The 20,833-nt window shown below is 43.8% G+C and overlaps 1 protein-coding gene across 1 annotated transcript in view; it reads left to right on the forward strand.

Annotated features, from left to right (window-relative positions):
* LOC309554200 (NACHT, LRR and PYD domains-containing protein 12-like) overlaps positions 1-17,162 on the forward strand; it is a 612,971-nt gene extending 595,809 nt beyond the window's left edge. Inside the window, exons 7-9 of the mRNA XM_082255834.1 lie at positions 7,263-7,433; positions 9,490-9,660; positions 16,676-17,162. Coding sequence (XP_082111960.1) covers positions 7,263-7,433; positions 9,490-9,660; positions 16,676-16,856 — 523 coding nt within the window. The 3' untranslated portion in view covers positions 16,857-17,162. The remainder of the gene's footprint in view (positions 1-7,262; positions 7,434-9,489; positions 9,661-16,675) is intronic.
* The last annotated feature ends 3,671 nt before the right edge of the window (positions 17,163-20,833 follow it).

The following is a 20,833-nucleotide window of genomic DNA, read 5'->3' on the forward strand; positions in this document are numbered from 1 at the left end:
TAATAAACAGTTTTAAGCTCTGCATGGCTAACCCTCAACACCTGTGTGGATTGTCTCGTGATTGAGGGGTTACGGGCTGGATATGGCTTCTCTGCAGGCTGTGGGTGCGTTTGGAGGACAGGAGACACAGATCCGGCGGATGTGCCCACCTGGGGTACAAAGATCCGTTACAAACATCTTCTGGGTGCAGCCCCCACCCCCAGGCCCCTTATACTTACCTGACATCTCAATCCAGCAATGTGCATGAGAGCAGTGGCTCTCCTGGGTCTCTCTGTCTCTCCTCAGTGGTTCACACAGCAGTGGGAGCCATTGCCTCCTGCTGCTGTCAATCACCACCATGGAGCCAATGAGGAGAAAGCAGGAGGCAGGGCCGAGTCGTGCTCCATTTGTGAATGGACATGCAGAGCGCGGCTTGGGAGCATGCCTGCTCTAGTGACCCCATAGCAAGGGGCTTGCAATTCGGGAAAAGCTGCAGGGGGAGGAGCCAGACCCCAACAAAAAGAGGACAAGGGCTGCTCTGTGCAAAACACAGAGCAGGTAAGTATAACATGCTTATTATTATTATTATTATTATTTTTTTACTTACATTTAGAATCACTGTAAAGGCAAAGATGTAAGCTCTCACTTCTTCAGAAAAGGCCGTCCCTTAACCAATACAACTCATTCTCCAGAAATATTATCTGCCATTGTCTTTCTTCTGCAGGATAGGAGTTATAAATCCTGGAAAGTTACCCATCCCCCATTAGTAAAAGAAATGATGAACATCCCTAACTCACATCCACTTTATGAGTCCTTGTCTGCCGTAAGAAGTCCCAAGGCTTCCTCTGTCCTGGCTCTGGGCAGTGAGTGCCTATCTCCCCCTCTCTGCTCCTGGTGTAGGTTCTGTTCTGAAGGTCGTATCCTATGTACATAAACCCCCTCTGGAGTCCCTCCACAATCATATATAATATTATACTATGTAGAGCTGGGCAGTCAGTTTCATCCTATTGTAATTTTTGTTTGTTATCCGCAATGAAATTTTCGTAATGAGAAGTCATCATCACGGTCAGCTTCCAAAATATTCCAGTTTATTTTCACATATGGCTAAAAATCATGCCAACAGAGAAACTGGTGCATTTCAGCCATTCAAGCTTTAGCCATAGCTGTCTGTTAGGTTCAAAAACCCCCCACACCATCCTAGGTGCCCCCCAACTTCACAGAGCCATGTCCATGTCCATGTAATGAAATGGAAATGAAATGAGAGGTGACATGAATGGAATACAGGATTACACAAATCATTCCCATCAATAACAATCACACATCAAATCCCAATTTACAAGTCATGTGAAATGGAAATTCCCATCCCAGCAATGTTTGAGGCCGAGATCCACCACACCTTCGGCTTTAATAGTTTTCAGTGTGAATCGCTGCCTCTATCAGATGAAATGACCCTTTCTATACCACACAAGGAAAATGGGGTCCAATCCCTCCATGGACACCTCTGTAGGGTCTGGAAAAATTAGACAATTGTTTGGATCTCACCAACCTGGATGTGTAAAGGTCGGGTGGTCCAGCCCACATATTGAAGAGAACATGTCCTATAACGTACACTACATGATATGGGTTGTAGGTCATATATTGTCTGATTGGAGACTTTTCTCCAAGACTTTAGATGTCATCTCCTGGCTGATATTCTGGCTTAACTCCATGATTCAGAGCTCTGATCTGGCCAGGCCACCATACAAGCCTCTGATGATGAGCAAGTGAATGATACTGAAAACACAGTAGAGGGGTGTAACAGATCCCCAATACTTGGACCAAGTATTTCTGTCTTAAGTCCCCAGAATCTCACGTGATGCAGTGACCTGGCCCCTCAATTCCCCCCCAAACATTAGCCGAAGCTCAATGAAGGGTAAAACAAGTGACACTTTATTCACCAACTCACTTTCAATATATATAGTTTAGGAGCTTGATTACAGCATGCAAATGTATTGTATACAGAACATAATTAACATACCTGGCCATCTGGACAGACACAGGTGAATGACATTGCAGCATTAGCATAATTAATTCAACAAACCACAAACCCAAAACATAGCCAAATACACATTCCTAGACGTGTGAACACACTTCACCTCTAAACAGATGAAAGCAGAAGACATAGGCTATCAGACTGCACGTCTTCGCTTTCAAAACACCTTATTATAAATGTCAATACACATCCCCACAGCAGGCGTCATTAGCATCTCTTTAGACCTCAAAGTGTGGAGAAGTCCTCTGCTGCAACAGGCAGCTTTAGGCCTGTAACATTGATCCCAGTCTGAGTCTGTATCTTGGGGTGACATGGATTTGAGTCCAAAGCAACACTACTCTCATGGTCCTCCAGCATATACCCCCCACACAGAGGTGCACTCCCCTACAGGCCAGGGCCCATAGTCCGTGGGCAGGAGGCTGGCCTCCACACTCCTCCAGTAGCCCGTGGCCAACGTTCCAGCAAATGGGTGTTCGTCACGTCACAAGGGGGAAAAGCAGCCCACTCTGGGTGAAATCCTAAAAGCCATACAAAATTGTACTGCCTCTGTTAAATCTGTTAATGCTCAGTTAGGAAGGCTGCAGGAAGAGGTGGCTCTGATGCGTCAGGATTTTCTAAAAAATGCATAAGCGTACTACAGCAGTGGAGAGCCAAATTAGTGATTAGGAAGATAACATTATGCCCCTCAAGGAGTGTGATGCCTTTTTTCCTTATGATGTTTAAGCTAGTAGCCTATTCTAGAAGAGGGGGTGCAAATTGAACAGAAGGACAGAGCAGCAGAATGTCTTAGTGGTCAGCACCTTGCAGCACTGGGTTGCCCAGTTCAAACCCCAACCGGGACACTTCTACCTGCACTGCAGGATGTCAGATTAGGCACTTATGAGGAAGAGGTTTTCCAGCATAATGAGTCACCTATTTGGTTGACATGACCTTTATAAGCTTAGCCGTATGCATTGTGTTGTCATTGGAGGATGCCCTGTCCTTCAGAGGTATACTCAATCATGATGATTGGGTGTGTCCTGGGGGGGTGTAGCATCTTCTGGTGATAACTTTATGAATTAGACTTGTCCTCAAGGGGTATATCTGTCTGCAGTTGCAGCCTGGGAACCTGCCTTAACCCTTGCTTCTCTTCCAATGCAATGGAAGTTGGGATGAAGAATATTAATTCTATCCTAAAGAATAATTCTGACAAGTGGAACAATCTGGTCTACATTGCGAGAGTTAAACTGTCCCCTTCAAAGGCTAGCTTAATTTGATAACTAAGAGCTGCATTTAGCCTGGCCTTCTGCCTCAGAGTAAATGTCTGCTAAATGAAATAAGACTGCAGTTCTAGAGTCGGTGTCTAACTCCAAAGAGGTTTGCTCCTGCAGTTCCTACCTGGAGTGCAGAAAGAATTGAAGAGAGAAAGAGAATTCTCAGCCAAGTAGTCAACAAAGAGCTCCACTTCTAGGGAGAGGTTGCGTATTGGTCTTTTTCAGATTGGGACACTCATACATATCTTATAACTACCTGGTTGCTTCCTTTTTGATAGGAGGATACAGCTTTGGTCTTGGACAGTTGAACCGACAGGACAAGCACTTTAGGCCATGCTGAACATTCAGTCACCTTTAACCAATTTACCACCGGAGGATTTTGCTGTCTTACGTCCAGGCCACTTTTTGCGATTCGGCGCTGTGCGAATTTAACTGACAATTTCGCGGTCGTGCGACGCTGTACCCAAACGAAATTTACGTCCTTTTTTTCCCACAAACAGAGCTTTCTTTTGGTGGTATTTTATCACCTGTGCAATTTTTACTTTTTGCGCTATAAACAAAAAAAGAGCGTAAATTTTGCAAAAATAACAATATTTTTCACATTTTTTTATATGAAATTCCCCCCCCCCCCCAAAAAAAAATGTAAAAATCAAATATTTTTAACATTTTTGGCCAATTTGTTTTATGCTACATATGTTTGGTAAAAAAAAAATTGCAAAAAGCGTATTTTGATTGGTTTGCGCAAAAGTTATTGCGTTTACTAACTAAGGGAAAGATTTTTGTCATTTTCGTTGTTTTTTTTTAACGCGTAATGGCGGCGATCTGTGATTTTTTTTGCGGTACTGCGACATTGCGGCGGACAAATCGGACCCTTGACTGACATTTTTGACACTTTTGGGGTTACCAGTGACATTACTGCAGTAATCAGTGCTATACATATGCACTGTTACTGCAAAATAACACTGGCAGTGAAGGGGTTAACTTTATTGGGGAAGGAGGGGTTGAGTGTGTCCCTAGGGGCGTGCTTCTAACTGTGATTGGACATGGCTACTGGTTAGGAACAGTGATCAACGGTCCTACACAGGGGAGAATGACAGGCGGCTTGTTTACATTAGCCGCCTGCCTTTCTCCCTCTGCACCGACGATCGCCGAGTGACCGGTGGACATCGGGTCCGCTGGTCACACGCACAGACTTGCTAGGGAACAAGCTGCGGCGGGAGCATGCCTCCGCGGGCGCGCGCTCGCCCGCAATTGGCTCCCAAGCAAGTGACAGGCTAGTGACGTATATATACGTCACTTTGCCTGGCCGGGGCTGACCGCCGACGTATATAGTCGTGCGGCGGTCGGCAACCGGTTAAGCCTCTGACTGTGCCAGGAGAAATCCTTTGCTCCAGCAACAATAGACAGGTTCTGCTAGCCAACATCACCCTTACTGTCTCTAGGAGTAGGGACAGAAATTCCACCAGATGTGATTTTAAGATGAGTACTATGGTTGCTCAGAGGTATGACTATTTGTAATTCCCAAAGCTGTATTCTCTGGCATACCTCTGTTTCTACATGGGTCAATACATTATGCAGCATACATGTCTGCTGGTTGGATTTTCAATCCACTCCTCCTCTAGACAGGGATCCCTGTCAAGAATACAGAGGGAGTTCTCAGAACCCTACAAGAGTTTGGCTGGCTAGTCGTTCACAAAGGGTCATCTGACTTCTATGCAGTGATTCCCCATTGCCAAACAGGTCTAGGCCCCTGCTGTTGATATCGGGTTATCGGATTGAAGTCCTTTCTCGGATGAGATCTTCTGTCACAGAGTGCATTACTACACCCTAATTCATCTCTTTCAGTTTCTCATCCTGGGAGGAGGAAACTGGTTAGGCTTGGCTGTTGTTTCTCTAAGCTATTATCTATAAATCCTGCAAAAGGATTTAAATAAAGCTTGTACAATATGGACTGCTTTGTTTTTCTTTTGCTTTAGTCCTCTGATAAGGTACATTCTGGACTTCAACTGATCCTAAAGCTCTCCTTAGAGGACAGATGTCTGCAGTCCCTATCTCATCCGATATCTCATGGGTAGACTATCCCTTACTCATCCAATACTTTGATGGGGGGCTGCATCTGAGACTCAAAGGAGAGCCCAAACTCTCTAGGTGGGATTTACGACTTGCTCTGGACTTCCTTGCCCGCTCCAGATGAGATTTATTTTCAGTCCAGCTTGGGTAAAGACTGAGCTATGAAGACATGTACTCTCTTCAGCCAGGAAGTTTGCCAAGATCAAAGCTTTAGGCTAGGAAGGATCCTTTGGTAACTTACAGCTCCAAGTGAGAATCGCCTCCAGTCCAGTTGTAGTAAGGGTTGAGCCATGGGGTAATTCTTTCTAAGAGCTATATCCTCAACACTGAAGTTTGCCAGAATCAGGGCATCGTGCCATGAGGGAACCTTGTTGGCATTCTGCCTAGTATGGGTAATGTTTATGTCCATACTGGGAAGCAATCTGAGATGGCTTTGGCATCCTTTGACAACAAAGATTTGTTCCTCCCATATGCAGGACCCCCAAGGATTACTGAATACATGCCATGGATATTTTCTAGGTGTTTTAGGAAATATTTGTCACTCTCTAGCAGAACCAGCGGGATGGCGATATCTTCCAGAATCATTGCTGGTTGGGTCATTCCAGCTAGCCAATGGGCTTATAGAGCTTAGAGCTTGATTCCTACAGAAGCAGGGACAACACAATCAACCAGGGGTGTGTAGGCTTTGTGGGCTCCCGTGAAAGAGGGCCAGGAATATTTGTAGGGGGTGACACGTCTTCCATTAAGGCTGTTCTGGTTCATAGAGGGGTATAACTAAGTTCCTTATACTGTTAGTATTTATTTATAAGATTTCTGTTGGCTAAGTGCTATGTTGGATACCTTCTTTTTTTCAGCATTCCACCCTTGTTTTTTTGGGCTAGTTAGTTCCTAAACGTATGCTGCCATGGAGTCTGTCAGGAAAACAGAAAATTTCCTATCAAATACCGTATTTTCCGGCGTATAAGACGACTGGGCGTATAAGACGACCCCCCTAATTTTCAAGTTGATACATAGGTTTTGGGCTATACTCGCCGTATAAGACTACCCCCCTTCCGAAGCAAGGTAACACCATTGAAAAACATCAGATTTCTCATAGATCTCCAAGGTACCCTAGTACTGTAATATGTAATCTCTCATAATATCTCCAAGGTACCCTAAGTATTACCAGTAGATGTAATCTCAAGACACTGGCTGTACAGGAATCCTGTACTGGTATGACGTATGTACCGTAGCTTCGGCTACATACAGTATACCGCGCTGAGCCAATCACAGTGAGCGATGTATTCTATTATTGAATGCAAAGCCTGCTTGGATTGGCAGAGTCAGAGAGGCGGGCTGATGTTACTCCGCCAATCCGAGGAGGCTTTGCATTCAATAATAGAATACATCGCTCTCCCTGATTGGCTCAGTGTGGTACACTGTATGTAGCCAAAGCTACGGTACATACGGTATACCGGTACAGGATTCCCACACAGCCAGCGTCTTGAGAGATTACATCTACCGGTAATACTTATACTTAGGTTACCTTGGAGATATTATACTCGGCGTATAAGACGACCCCCCATTTTTGGGGGATTTTTTTGAGGTTCAAAAGTAGTCTTATACGCCAGAAAATACAGTACTTACCGTCATTTTTCTTTCCTGATGGACTCCATGGCAGCAGGAGTTCCCTCCCAGTGTCATGAGTAGGCTCTGGTTCAGCCTGAAAGTTAATGTGAACGGAGTCCTACAGGGTAGGAGTGATCACAGTGCTACGCAAACATATGCTGCCATGGAGTCCATCAGAAAAGGAAAATTACGGTAAGTGTTTGATAGGAAATTTTCCGTTATTCTGCTGTAGTGATGGTATGTTACTTTTCACTAAATGGGAATAATTCCTCATATTCATCTTGAAATCTAATATCCTGTGTCTGTATTTGTCTCTGCAGTTTGTTTGGATGCGAGTTGACTTCCTCCTGCTGTGATGATCTCCGATCCATTCTTATCACTAATCGATCCCTCACCAGACTGGATTTATCAGATAATAATCTGCAAGACTCTGGGATGAAACTTCTATGTGAGGGGCTCAGACATCCTGGCTGTACTCTGCAGGAGCTGAGGTGAGTCCTTGCCTGCCATAAAAAGTCCCAAGGATTCCTCTGTCCTGGCTCTGGGCAGTGAGTGCCTGTATTCTCCTCTCTGCTCCTGGTGGAGGTTCTGTTCAGGTATGAAGATCGTATCCTATGGACATATATTTCCTTCTGGTGTCCCTCCACAACCACATATTATACTATATAGAGCTGTGCCGTCAGCTTCATCTTATTGTATTTTGTTCCTTTCTGTTTGATTTCCTCATTACAAACTATTTATCCATAACATGAGCAGAGCTCTCCTCTGGTGAGAATCTTCCTCCCTATATTCTCCTTCTGAAGGGTTTTACTTATTTTTGAATTTCAGTTTTTCTGGGTGATATCAACGAGAAACTTTGGACTTTGTGTCTCATGTCTATCTGTGCTAATATTCTATCTGCAGATGCCTGAATTCACCACGTATGACTTATGGATCATTTCTTAACCAAGTTTTCCCTTGAGTCCTCCCTTTGTCAGGCCTTGTATGCTCCTGATGAATAGCTGCTCATCATTTCTCTGTGGGGATCTCAGTAATGATATGGGGGACATTTTACTCCTGAGAAAGGCTTTCTACAGAGTTGTAGCACCTGCCTAGGTAGGTGTTAGGATTAGTGTAGAACAGTTTTTGGTTTCTCGGTTTAACAGAGGAACAGCTAGGTAAATTTAAATGCTGTCTGCTTAACAGAGAGTTGTGATTGGCTAGTGTAGCCTGCTCTGTGTGCTCTAGTGCTGCTGTCTTGAGTTTCCCTGTATCCAAGCAACTAAGGAAAGTTCTGAATAATAGGCAGAAACCATGCAGATGGGAGCATGGATATTGTTATAGCCCTGGGCAATTGCAAAGGGAGGTGCCCCTATGCATTCTGGGAGCCTATATTTATATTCTAGGAATACATGAGTTCTGGGTCTTTCAGAGGAGTGGATTGGGGGAGGGGCTGTTGCCTCCCTGGGCATTTGCTGCCTCTGGGCCTCAGGTGGATGACCTGAGGGCCTGAAGTTAGACATAATGTGATGCTGTGTGGTCTCAGTTGGGCGACCTGAGGGCCTGAAGTTAGAGAGAGTGTGATCCTGTGTGGTCTCAGGTGGCTGACCCGGGGGCTTGAAGTTAGAGATAGTGTGATGCTGCATGGTCTCAGTTGGGAAACCTGAGGGCCTGAACTTAGTGAGAGTGACCCTGGTTCTGCAGGAGCTCACTGAGAGGAGGTGTCTTACCAAAGATCCATCTGTGGACTCCCGGAAAGTGCTTGGAGAAAGATTGGAAGGAGGCCCCATTCTGTCCATGGCCCTTGAGAGTATAGACTGTGTGAGGACTTGGGGATCTTGTTGCTCTAGCTATCCCTCTGGTGCGTTTAGTCTGCTAAGGCTCCTTACAGAGGGGACACTGCCCAGTGTTCTAAAGAGGTGTCCCACTGCTACCACTGCAAAGGGCTTTGCTTAGATTCTGTCATTTTTCGACTGTCACAGTCAACTGCAACTGGTCTATACATGAGGAGCTTTTTTAGCCTGCGACTACTACTAATACTACTACTAAGGGACATTGCTCACATCCGAAATAACTTGATACTAATATTGAAGAGAAGTCTGCTGTCTGCTCTCAGCAAGGACTTCACCAGTGATGCATTAGAGATCAGTTAGATGTCCTCAATCGTGATTAGTTCTACTTCTGGAGTATCCTACTAAATCCCTTTCCCTATCTTCTAGTTCTCCAAAAATGAATCAACAAAACCCCCAGACTGGTCATTGAAGACAACAAGCCGAAGTGTATGTACACCTGGATGTGTGAATCTAACTTGCGCCTGGGAAGACCTGGACAAAATACCAGTGGCTCTTACGGGGGTAGCACTACAGAGTGAATAGACTGCTAGAGATATTTACACCTCCCTTCAATTTATCATCATAAATTGATTTTACTGACTTTCTCATCTTGATGATGGGATCCCATTCTCTTTTTCCTTTTTTCTTTTCTATTAGTTTTCTGATAACCACACCCAAAGAGTTTTTTTTTTTATGTCCCTAATATACTATCATGTGTCTGTATTTGTCTCTGCAGTTTTGTTTGGTGTGGTCTGACTTCCTCATGTTGTGATGAGCTCCATTCCATTCTTATCACTAACCGATCCCTCATCACCCTGGATTTATCATATAATGATTTGAAAGACTCCGGAATAAAACTTCTCTGTGAGGGACTTAGACATCCTGGCTGTACTCTGCAGGAGATGAGGTGAGAATTATACTATACATGATATAATATTTTTCAGGACAGTGTACATTTTCACACTTGGAACCCAGCAGCGCAAAAGAGTCAGTTCCGCCAAGGTCTCTCTGAATAGGAAAAAGATGAGCTCACTAGAGTAAAGACTCCCACCCCAAAGCACCCCTACATCTTAAGGGCATGCAGCCTGGTATTGTTCAGGAGGGGGGAGGATGCTTGGTATGGATTTTGGGGGGCACCCCACGCAGTTTTCTTTTCACATTTTGGCGTGGAGTTCCCCTTAAAATCCATACCAGACCTGAAGGGCCTGGTATGGATTGGGAGGGAACCCCACGCCATTTTGTTTTCACATTTTTTCTTTTGCCGGCAATAGTATTGTATTGCCAGCAATTTAAATGTAATTTTTCTTTCTTTATAAATGTCAGTTTTGCTGCAGCAGGTTCTATACATGGTACATGGGACTTCCCAGGCACCATATTTAAATGAATATTTATTTATTTTTTTGTTTCTTTTTTGAATTTTTTTTTTTTTGATTGATTCATGTCCCCCGGGGCAGTACCCGGGGCCCCATACCCTTTTTATAGCCAATAACTTACATATAAGCCTTTTAAATGGGCACTTTTGATTTTTCAAGTTCGGGTCCCATAGACTTTAATAGAGTTTACTGTGCAAATCCAAACTTTTTGCATGTTCAGGAGTTCTGGTGCGAACCGAACAAGGGGGTGTTCGGCCCACCTCTAGTCCCAACAAAGTTAAAAGAACAATTGCTGCCACTGATGTTATAGTGCCTGAACAAATTAACTCCATTAAAATGGGTGATATGCTGTGCCAATATAAAGTGCCAAAAAGATAAGTGTAGCTCACAGTGCTACCCAGTTCATTATATATAAAATGTGAGAAATAAAAATAAAAGTGCAATAATCAAAGGTGCTTAGAAATAAATTTATTGGGAAAGTGCAAGTTTATAACATGAAGGGAGTGCACAAATAGTAAATAAACATCAAGACAGATCCTAAAAGGATAGTGAATGTATCCTCCAAATATTGTGTGAACCAAAACTTTGTAGTAAAAAGACAATATATTTGTTATTATCACCAACTATTGGGTGTAAAGAAACCTGTGTCAACATAGACCAAATCCTTAGTGCTTGAATACCAAGTGTAAAGCAAAAGAAAAAAAAGGAAAAAATCAAATAATGAAAAAAATGAGTGTGCACATCCGTGTAGTGCCACTAGATGGCACACTTGAGATACGACCTGTATATGGGCCAGTGGGTTATTTCAATTCTAGGGCTTGTATTCCGCTTCTGAGGGGCTGCGGGCTGGTGATCTTGAAGATCTATATGCTCCGACAGAGATACAACCCCACAGTTTGTAAGAATCCCAAGGCAGTGGTATAGAAAAATGATGTAGACTCACTCGTTTAGCTGATCAGGATCAGAAGTGGTTCGCGCCGGGAAGCTTCCACGTTCCACGACCCTCAACTCAGTACCCGGAAGTGACGTATGACATTCAAAAACTCCTCCCTACGCGTTTCGTCAGAGGGCCGTCTACTGGAGCGGCCAAGTGCGCCATCTAGTGGCACTACACGGATGAACACACGGGCCATGAAATCCCTTGCTCTGCTATGCTGGACTCCGGGGATGGGGGGACTTGGGAAAAAAAATTCACCTAAAGGAATAATATTCAAACAAGAAACAAATCTGCCCCTATTAATATGAAGACTGGTCCACCTCAATACTCAGGACCTGTTACCCATGAAACGATTCCTGTGGTACACCAATTTGAGGCTTACCATTGTGAGACTATCGGCTTTCAACTGATTACATCACCCAAATTTCCCATCATCCTGGGAATTCTTTGGTTTTCTGTCCATAATCCCTCCTCAACTGGGGCACACTGACTGTAAATTTTATGTTCCTCTTTTGCGAGAAACATTGTAAAGAACCTTTTCAAACTAATTCTCCATTGACCAAGAAATCACAAGTTGATGTGGTAACTATCCAGACATGACAACCTGCTTCCAAAATACCATGAGTTCTGGGTTGTCTGTGATAAAAAGAATGCAGATCAATTACCTACTCTTTGCCGGTATTATTGTCCTATTGAACTGATCCAAGGGGTAGAAATACCTTTTGGCCACCTTTTTAATCTGTCTGAATATGAACTAAAGGTGCTCAGGAAGTGGCTTGATGAGAATTTTGAGAAGGGCTCTATTAGACACGCAATGTCTCGTGCAGGGGCAGCCCTGTTATTTGTTGGAAAAAGGACTCCACATTGCACCAATGTATCGATTACAGGGATTTGAATAAAATCGCTATTAAAAACCGTTATCCACTTTCCCTAATCTTTGAAATGTTGGAAAGACTCCGCTCAGCCAAAGTCTTTACAAAACTAGACTTATGGAGGCAAATAACCTTGTCCGCATTAGTCAAGGAGATGAATGGAAGACTGCCTTTAGAATCAGATCCTTGGTTATGCCTTTTTGGCCTTTGCAGAGCTCCCCCAACTTTTCCACACTTCACCAAAGATGTTTTTAAGATCTGTTGGACCAGTTTGTGATTGCTTATCTGGGTGATATTCTCATCTTTTCTCATAACCTGGAGGATCATCGCAAGCATGTTTGCACTGTCTTTGAACGTTTAAAGCAGCGTTCCGGCCTATTTTGCAACTTTAGTGATTCCTGGAGTGCTCACTATGCTGATCAACAATTGGGCATTTTAATTTTTTTTCGGGGGCCCCTTACCTTATTTTCAGAGCATTTTTGATTGTACTTCCTCCTTCTTCCCCCCTCTGTGGCCACGGCCACCGACATCACTTCCGTCTTTGCATTGCATCCTGGGAGCTGTTTGTCATCGCTCCCAGGAGGCTGGAATCAGTAAGAACTCCCAGAACACTCCCTGGAATCAGGAAGAAGGACACAACAGATTACACTGCAGCTTCAAATGCCCACGTCTAAGATGGCCGCACCCAGACAGCGTTTTTAAAAGTAAGATTTTGACTAAAATCCAATACTGTACACCTTGTAAGTATGAGAATAGCGGTTCTGTAAAGGGCGATGGATTAGTATTATAGGGGTATTTTTAGTTAAAAAAGGTATTTGAGGCCGGAACTCCGCTTTAACTCTACATCAGACTGGAGAAATATGAGTTTGAACAAACCCAGATCCAGTTCCTAGGATATATTATATTATTTTTTCAGAAGGAGTATGGATCCTGAGAAGATCAAAACAGTGGTGAATTGGCCTGCCCCCAGAAAGGTTAAGAAAGTATAATGATTTGATGGATTTCCCAACTTCTACAGAAAAATCATAAGAAACTTCGTTAAGGTGATATCAGCAATCACACAGCTGACAAAGAAGGGAATGCCCTTTGTGTGGTCACCTGAGGCACAGAATGCCATTAGCAAGCTAGAGACTCTTCACTTTGGCACCAATATTGGTACATCCTGATCCTGAGCTACCTTTCTTTGTGGAAGTGGATGCTTCAGATTCCACTGAGGGAGCTATAATTTTTCAGATAAGAGGAGAAAAGATGCAGCTCTATCCTTATGCTTAAAGCGGTAGTATATCGCTTTTTGACACTTTTAACTACAGGTAAGCCTATAATAAGGCATACCTGTAGCTACAATTAATATCTCCTAAACCGGCACAGTTTAGGAGATATTTGCACTGCATGCAGCCACTCACGCGAGTGGCGCATGAGCTCTGAAGGTCCGGAGGACCTTCAGCTTTCCATGTCGGGAGCTTGCCCGAAAATGACTCCCGCGCGTTTACAACCGCTTTAATAGTCTTGTGTAATGTCTTCAGCGGAAAGGAATTATGACATAGGGAATAAAGAGTTTCTGGCAATTAAGGAAGCCTTTTCTGAATGGAGGCATCTGCTGGACGGGGCTAACCATCCTATAACTGTTCTCACTTATTAAAGAAATTTGGAATTCATTCATTCTGCCAAGAGATTGTCTTTTAGACAGGCACATTGGTCTCTATTCTTCTCCAGATTCAATTTTATTATCTTGTATTGACCTGGGTCAAGGAATGGCTATGTAACCTAGTACTAGATCTGTGTACGCAAAAAGACACCCTGAACGTCCCTTTAGGGTTGCTCCAGCCATTACCTGTTTCATCAAGACCATGGGGGTCAATTTCTATGGACTTTATGGTTGATCTTCCTCCCTCAAAAAAGATGAATACTATCCTGGTAGTTGTTGACCATTTCACTAAGATGGCTCAGGTTATACCTTTTTCTGGATGAATTCACCCATCTCCCCAACCTGTTGAGGTACAGGGAGAAGCTGTGGAGAAAATTCTTGATTCCAGGATCTTTAGGAACACTTTACAATATCTGGTTTAATGGGAAGAAAATGAGCCAGATGAAAATTCTTGGTAGCCTGAGGAGAATGTCCATGCCACTAGGTTAACAAGAGAATTCCACCTCACAAACCTGGTGCTAAGATTTCCAGGGGATGTCTTGGAAGGAGAGGAGAACTGTCAGGTGCTGTACTTGAACCTGTGACCTCTGCTGTGTCTGGCACTGACTCTTCTTACTGAGCTATCTGAAATGCTGGACAGCACCCTGTCTGATCCATTAGACAAACCTGCCTTGTGCCTTGACTTCTGATAAACCTTGAACTCTTTGCTCCTCCCATGAACTTCCTGATTTAAGCCATGTCTTTGTGTTTCCTGTTTACCAAATTATTGTGCTCTCTCCAGCCAATATTTCACTCTTGTCTCTCCTGCTGTTGTCCAAATCTTTGCTACCATTCATTACCGACCTTTGGCTTGTTTACTGACTACACTTCTGCTTATCCTTACCTGCTTAACCACTCTACCACCGCCCACAGTAATATTACTGTGGCAGAGTGGCTCGTTATCATCTGACGACGTAGTACTACGTCGTCAGACACTCCCCCTTCTGGGCGGCGCTTGCGCGCCGCCGGAGGCTCGCTCCCGCTGTTTTCGGTCACAGCGGGAGTCGGGCCAGGGGAGGAGCAGCGGCGATCGCGGCAGCTCTTCCCCGATCGTCGGGGATCTAGTGTGGAGATCCGCCCGCCTGTGTAAACACAAGCGGGCGGATCTCCCAAGTGACAGGGAGTGACAGATCGGAGTGTTCAGCATAGCTGGACATCCGATCTGTCCCTGTCTCACACAGTCACCTCCCCCCCCCACACGTCAGTAAGCACCAGGCATACATTAACCCCTCCCTCTCCAATAAAATTAACCCCTTCCCTGCCAGTGTCATTTTTACAGTAACAGTGCATATTTATAGCACTGATTACTGCAGTAATGTCACTGGTACCCCCAAAAGTGTCAAAAATGTCAGTCAAGGGTCCAATCTGTCCGCCGCAATGTCGCAGTACCGCAAAAAAAATCGCAGATCGCCGCCATTAAGCGTTAAAAAAAAAAACACCAAAAATGACAGAAATCTTTCCCTTTGTTAGTAAACGCAATAACTTTTGCGCAAACCAATCAAAATGCGCTTATTGTGATTTTTTTTACCAAACATATGTAGCAGAAAACAAATTGGCCAAAAATGTAAAAAAAAATTGTTTTTTACATCTTTTTTGGGGGGAATTTCATATAAAAAAATGTTAAAAATATTGTTATTTTTTCAAAATAAACGCTCTTTTTTTGTTTATAGCGCAAAACGTAAAAATCGCACAGGTGATCAAATACCACCAAAAGAAAGCTCTGTTTGTGGGAAAAAAAAGGACGTAAATTTTGTTTGGGTACAGTGTTGCACGGCCGCGCAATTGTCAGTTAAAGTCGCACAGCGCCGAATCGCAAAAAGTGGCCTGGACGTAAGACAGCAAAATCCTCCGGTGGTAAAGTGGTTAATCTGCTACTGGATCCCGGCTTGCTCGCCTCCTGGTGGTCGATCATAAGGACCGCAACCTGGTACTAACAGGCAGCAAAACCCATCTCCACCATCAGGAACTCTGGTAAATACTGGTTAGTACTTAGACCCTGCATCTTGGATGAGCCCGCATCATCTGCCATTGTTACCTGCTTGTATACCTGTCCTGCTCGTCGGTGGGTGCCGTTCTACTGCTATAGCTACTGGTTTCCGAGCCTGACTCCTAGCCGTGACACACAGAGAAGACAGGTGTCCTGTGAGAGGCAAACTGGTGAAGACCTGTTCACTTGAGGTTCAAAGAAGTCGTCATCGCCGTCATCTTTGCAGCTGGAAAGGGACAAGTGCTCCCCCCCAGCTGGATGCTCATTACTTTGCCCTGCTTTAGAAAGGACTGGGTGAGAGGGTTCCTTACCCACTTAATGTTACTCTTTTGACAGACATTTTTTTTCACACAGGTTCTTCCAAGGTCAAGGGCACTTCTCAGCATAGACCTTTGCAAGTAGTATATGTGCCGGCGTTTTTTACATGCTGCAGCTTATTTTCCCTACTGCTTCTCAAATATCGCCTGCAGGTTACCTGACTGAGTTAACCCCCGTGTCACAGACTGGAGTCATACTCAAAGGCCAATAGCTACAGCAGTGGAGCAGCACCCACCTACAAGTGAGACAGGTATAAAAGCAGGTCAACCTAGCAGATGGTGTGGGTTTACCAGAGGTGCAAAGTCTAGGTACTAACCAGTATTTAACTGCCTGATTGCTTGGTATGCTGACATATTATCATTGCTTGTTAATTGCATTTCACAATACTCGTGGATTTTGCTGCATGCAGACGCATGTCAAGCAGAAATCCCATTATTTTCTAAGTGGCTGGTTCAGCAGTTTAGTATGACAGGGAATCTATATGGAGCCATTCACACCTCCAATGTGTGCATTACCATGTACGATGCAACGTACCCACAACAGTGCAACTCCAGACTAAGGGTTTTCAGGTGGGTGACAACTCACCTCCATTTCACAGGGGAGGTCCAACCAATATTCCATAAAATCATCCATCCAAATGTCCAAACATTTCATTTTCTAAGACCCCGCCCACTGATTATTCATTGGATTTGTCTACTTCTGCCCATCACTGGAAGAACATTTCACCTCTCTTTCCTGCTTCTCCCTCCAGTTTTGTTGGCTGTAATGGGACATTGTCGTGCTGTGATGATCTTTGCTCACTTATCACCACAAACCAAACTCTGACCAGACTAGAGATAAAATTGGATGATGATGGGAAGATGTTGGACTCAGAAATGGGGCATTGTTTTGAGGTCCTCCAGAATGCCGGCTTCACTGTGGATAGATGGTAAGATTTGTTTTTTTGGTGGTAACACACATACTAAGTCTTAGAATGTGAATAGTAAAATGTAGACAACATTGGGTGGTGATGAGATGATGAAAGTGGGACGTTGTTGGGAGGTCTTCTGACACCTGGGATGCACTGTAATGAAAATGGAAGGACTGGGTGACAAACATTCTTTACAATTTCTGTAGGACCCATTGGTTGGAGGTCTCTGTAGTTATACAGATAATGAGAGAGATGATCTGGATTTCCTGTGACAGTCACAGATTTTCCAGATGATGGAGAATTTATTCCTCATCCCAAGTTGTATCATTACAAATGGGGGGGGGGGGGGGGGGGCTGAGGAAAATCCGATCCACCACTAATAATCTTAGTCAGGTCCTATAATCTTCCACAAGGTTTTACCTTTAAATAAAAATAACTTTACTTTGATTAAATCCCCCCCCCCCCATCCCCCACTGTCTAACCAATCTGTTGTACACATGACAGCCTGGCACACTAGACATACAGTCTGCTATTCCAATGATTGGATGGCCATGAGTGGATGGGCCCCTGCTATAGTGAGGGCCCCTCAGTATTAGATGGGTGACTCACAAGGTTGTGGGGGGCCCTATAAATGGGGGACACTTTTCAAACCTCTAAAGTATGAGGACAGAGGGGATGGTTTGGTGCATTTGCATACTGGGGTCAGTTAATAAGCAATGGGATCATACATCTCATCATCTCCATACAATCTAATTTATTAAATACATCAGATCTACTCCCAGCATAGGAGACCACTGACGAACATTGAACAGCTGCAGATTTGTACATTACACATTGCACACATTTCCAGGAAGACAGAAAAATATTTTCCATTAGTGTGTGTACAAATGTCCCTCATTTCTTACAGAGCACAGTGCGAGTGCCCCCTTTTCCATCATTTCTTACAGAACACAGTATGAGCCCCCCTTTTCCATAATTTCCTACAGAGCACAGTACGAGCCCCCCCCTTTTCCATCATTTCTTACAGAACACAATATGAGCGCCCCCTTTTCCATCATTTCTTACAGAGCACAGTACGAGCCCCCCTTTTCCATCATTTCTTACAGAGCACAGTGCGAGCGCCCCCTTTTCCATCATCACAGGAACATTTCCCCATCTAACACTTTAATTTTATTCTTCTATGTAGGGGAAAAAGCTGGTTTGTATCTATAGACAGAAGATCAGAAAATGGTCTTTGTGAAGACATCTCCTCGTCTGCAGGTAATACACAGATCCTGATATGAAGAGAATGTCCAGAATGGAATTATATTATATTAACCTTTTCATGATACTGATTATTCATCATTTTTCTTTTCTTCACTTTCAGATGATGATAAGTCTACTGACTAATATCTGCTGAATGTTATTCTGGAATGATCTGAGCAGTGATCTGTCCTTACCCCGATTCCTCAATTTTATATTTTATTGTTACTCCTTAATGTTTACATTACTACAAAATAAAAATGTGATTTTTGGATCTTCACACCAAAACTGCCACCACTGATGAGACTAGCACACTGGGAAGTTCCTTTACATGACATGAAGATTCCTCCTACACAAGTATAGTTGCATAGTTGCATAGTAGTTGAGGTTGAATAAAGACAATAGTCCATCCAGTTCAACCTGTGTTGGTGTGAATCATTTCCCATACCCCTGAATGTTAATGTCCTTGAGATATAGGTCCAAAAGTCTTTAAAAGTATCCATACTCCCCGCAGTTACTACCATTTGTGGCAGAGAATTCCACAGTCGTTTAGCCCTTACTGTAAAGAACCCCCTCCGTAACCTGAGGTTAAAACGCTTCTCCTCTAATCGCATTTTATGGCCTCGTGTCCTCATGCATTCCTTGCGACTGAATCGTTTTTTTTTTCTATGCTCTGATCACCGTTGAGGTATTTTTAAATTGCTATCATGTCCCCTCTCAGGCGTCTCTTCTTCAGGGAGAATAAATCAAGCACCTCCAAACGCTCTTCATAATTAAGGTCCTCTAATCCCCTAATAAGTTTTGTTGCCCTTCTCTGTACTCTCTCCAGCTCCAACACATCCTTTCTGAGGACTGGTGACCAGAACTGGACAGAATACTCCAGATGTGGTTGGACCAGTGATTTATAAAGTGGAAGGATTATAGTTTTGTCTCTGGAATATATCCCCTTCCTTATGCATGCTAATATTCTGCCAGCTTTGGCAGCCGCAGCTTGACATTGCATACTGTTGCTAAGGCTATTTTCTACTAAGACTCCCAGATCTTTCTCCATTTTTGATACCCCAAGAGGTTCCCCCCTAGCGTGTATTTTGCTTTTACATTATTAGTCCCTAAGTACAATACCTTGGACTTATCCACATTAAACCTCATTTGCCATGTAGTTGCCCACTCTGTTATTTTGTTGAGGTCATTCTGCAAGATTTCTGCCTCCTGATGTGAAGTTATTGCCCTGCTCAATTTTGTGTCATCTGCAAAAACTGAGATCGAGCTACTGACCCCGTCTTCAACGCTATTTATGAATAAATTGAACAAAATTGGACCCAAAACTGAGCCTTGGGGGACCCCACTTACCACCTCAGACCAGTCCGAGTATGCATTATTTACTACCACCCTTTGGACACGCCCATTTAACCAGTTCCGTATCCAAGAGCAAACCTTGTGGTAAATTCTTGTAGACTTCCTTGTGGTAAATTCCTGTAGACTTTAATTTATAAATCAACCGTTTGTGGGGAACTGTATCAAATGCCTTAGCAAAATCCAGGTACACCACATCTACAGGTCTCCCACTGTCTAGCTCACAGCTAACCTCCTCGTAGAATGTTGAACACCCCTTTGTAAACCCGTGCTGATTACTGCTGATGATGTTATTGATTTTAGCAAACTCTTAAATATAGTCCCTTATCATCCCCTCCAGAAGTTTACATACTATTGACGTCAGGCTGACTGGCCTACAATTACCAGGGATATGCCTCTGCCCTTTTTTCAATTATTGGTAGAAGACACTAAACACACAGTAGAAGACAGTAAACACACTAAACACACAGTGACAGTGTGGAGGACAGTGTGGGGGTGCTCACCATCCTTCATCCGAATTCTCCTCTGTGGATGGATGAGGACAGTGGGGGTTGATCTCCATTCTTCATTCCAATTCTCCTCTGTCTAGGAATGAAGGCAGTGTGGGGGGGGATGGTGAGATATCCATTCTTCATCCAAATTCTCCTCTGTGCACGAATGAAGACAGTGGGGGGAGATCTCCATCCTTTATCCCAATTCTCCTCTGTGGACGAATGAAGACAGTGGGGGGGGGGGGGTCTCCATTCTTCATCCTGATTCTCCTCTGTGGATGAATGAGGACAGTGGGGAGAGATGTCCATCCTTTATCCCAATTCACCTCTGTCGATGTATGAGGACAGTGGGGGATGATCTCCGTCATTCATCCCAATTCTCCTCTGTGGATAGATAAAGACAGTGGGGGAAGATCCCCATCCTTCATTCGAATTCTGTGGAGACAACAGTCCATCCAGTTCAACCTGTGTTGGTGTGTGTGTGTTGAATATCATTTTCCATATCCCTGTATATTGTTTTTGCCAAAATGCACATCCAAGAGTCTTTTAAAACTATCCATACTTCCTGTCAACACCACCAATTGTGAAAGAGAGTTCCATATCCTTACCACCCTGACAGTAAAAAAACCCCTACGCAGCTTAAGGTTAAACTGCTTTTCTTCCAGTCCCATCGTCTGTATTTTATGCTCCCTGGGACTGAAACGTTTTCTTCCTACGCTGGGATCACTGTTGAGATATTTGTATATTGTTATCATATCTCCTCTCAAGCGTCTCTTCTCCAGAGAGAATCAATTTAGCGCTTGTAGTAGTTTCTCGTAATTGAAGTCCTCTAGTCCCCATATTATTTAGTTGCCCTTCTCTGGACTCTCTCCAGCTCTAGCACATCCTTTATGAGGATCGATGACCATAACTG

The sequence above is a fragment of the Pelophylax lessonae genome, assembly GCF_965119305.1.
Source record: "Pelophylax lessonae genome assembly, chromosome: 4".
In the NCBI taxonomy this organism is placed as follows: Eukaryota; Metazoa; Chordata; class Amphibia; order Anura; family Ranidae; genus Pelophylax; species Pelophylax lessonae.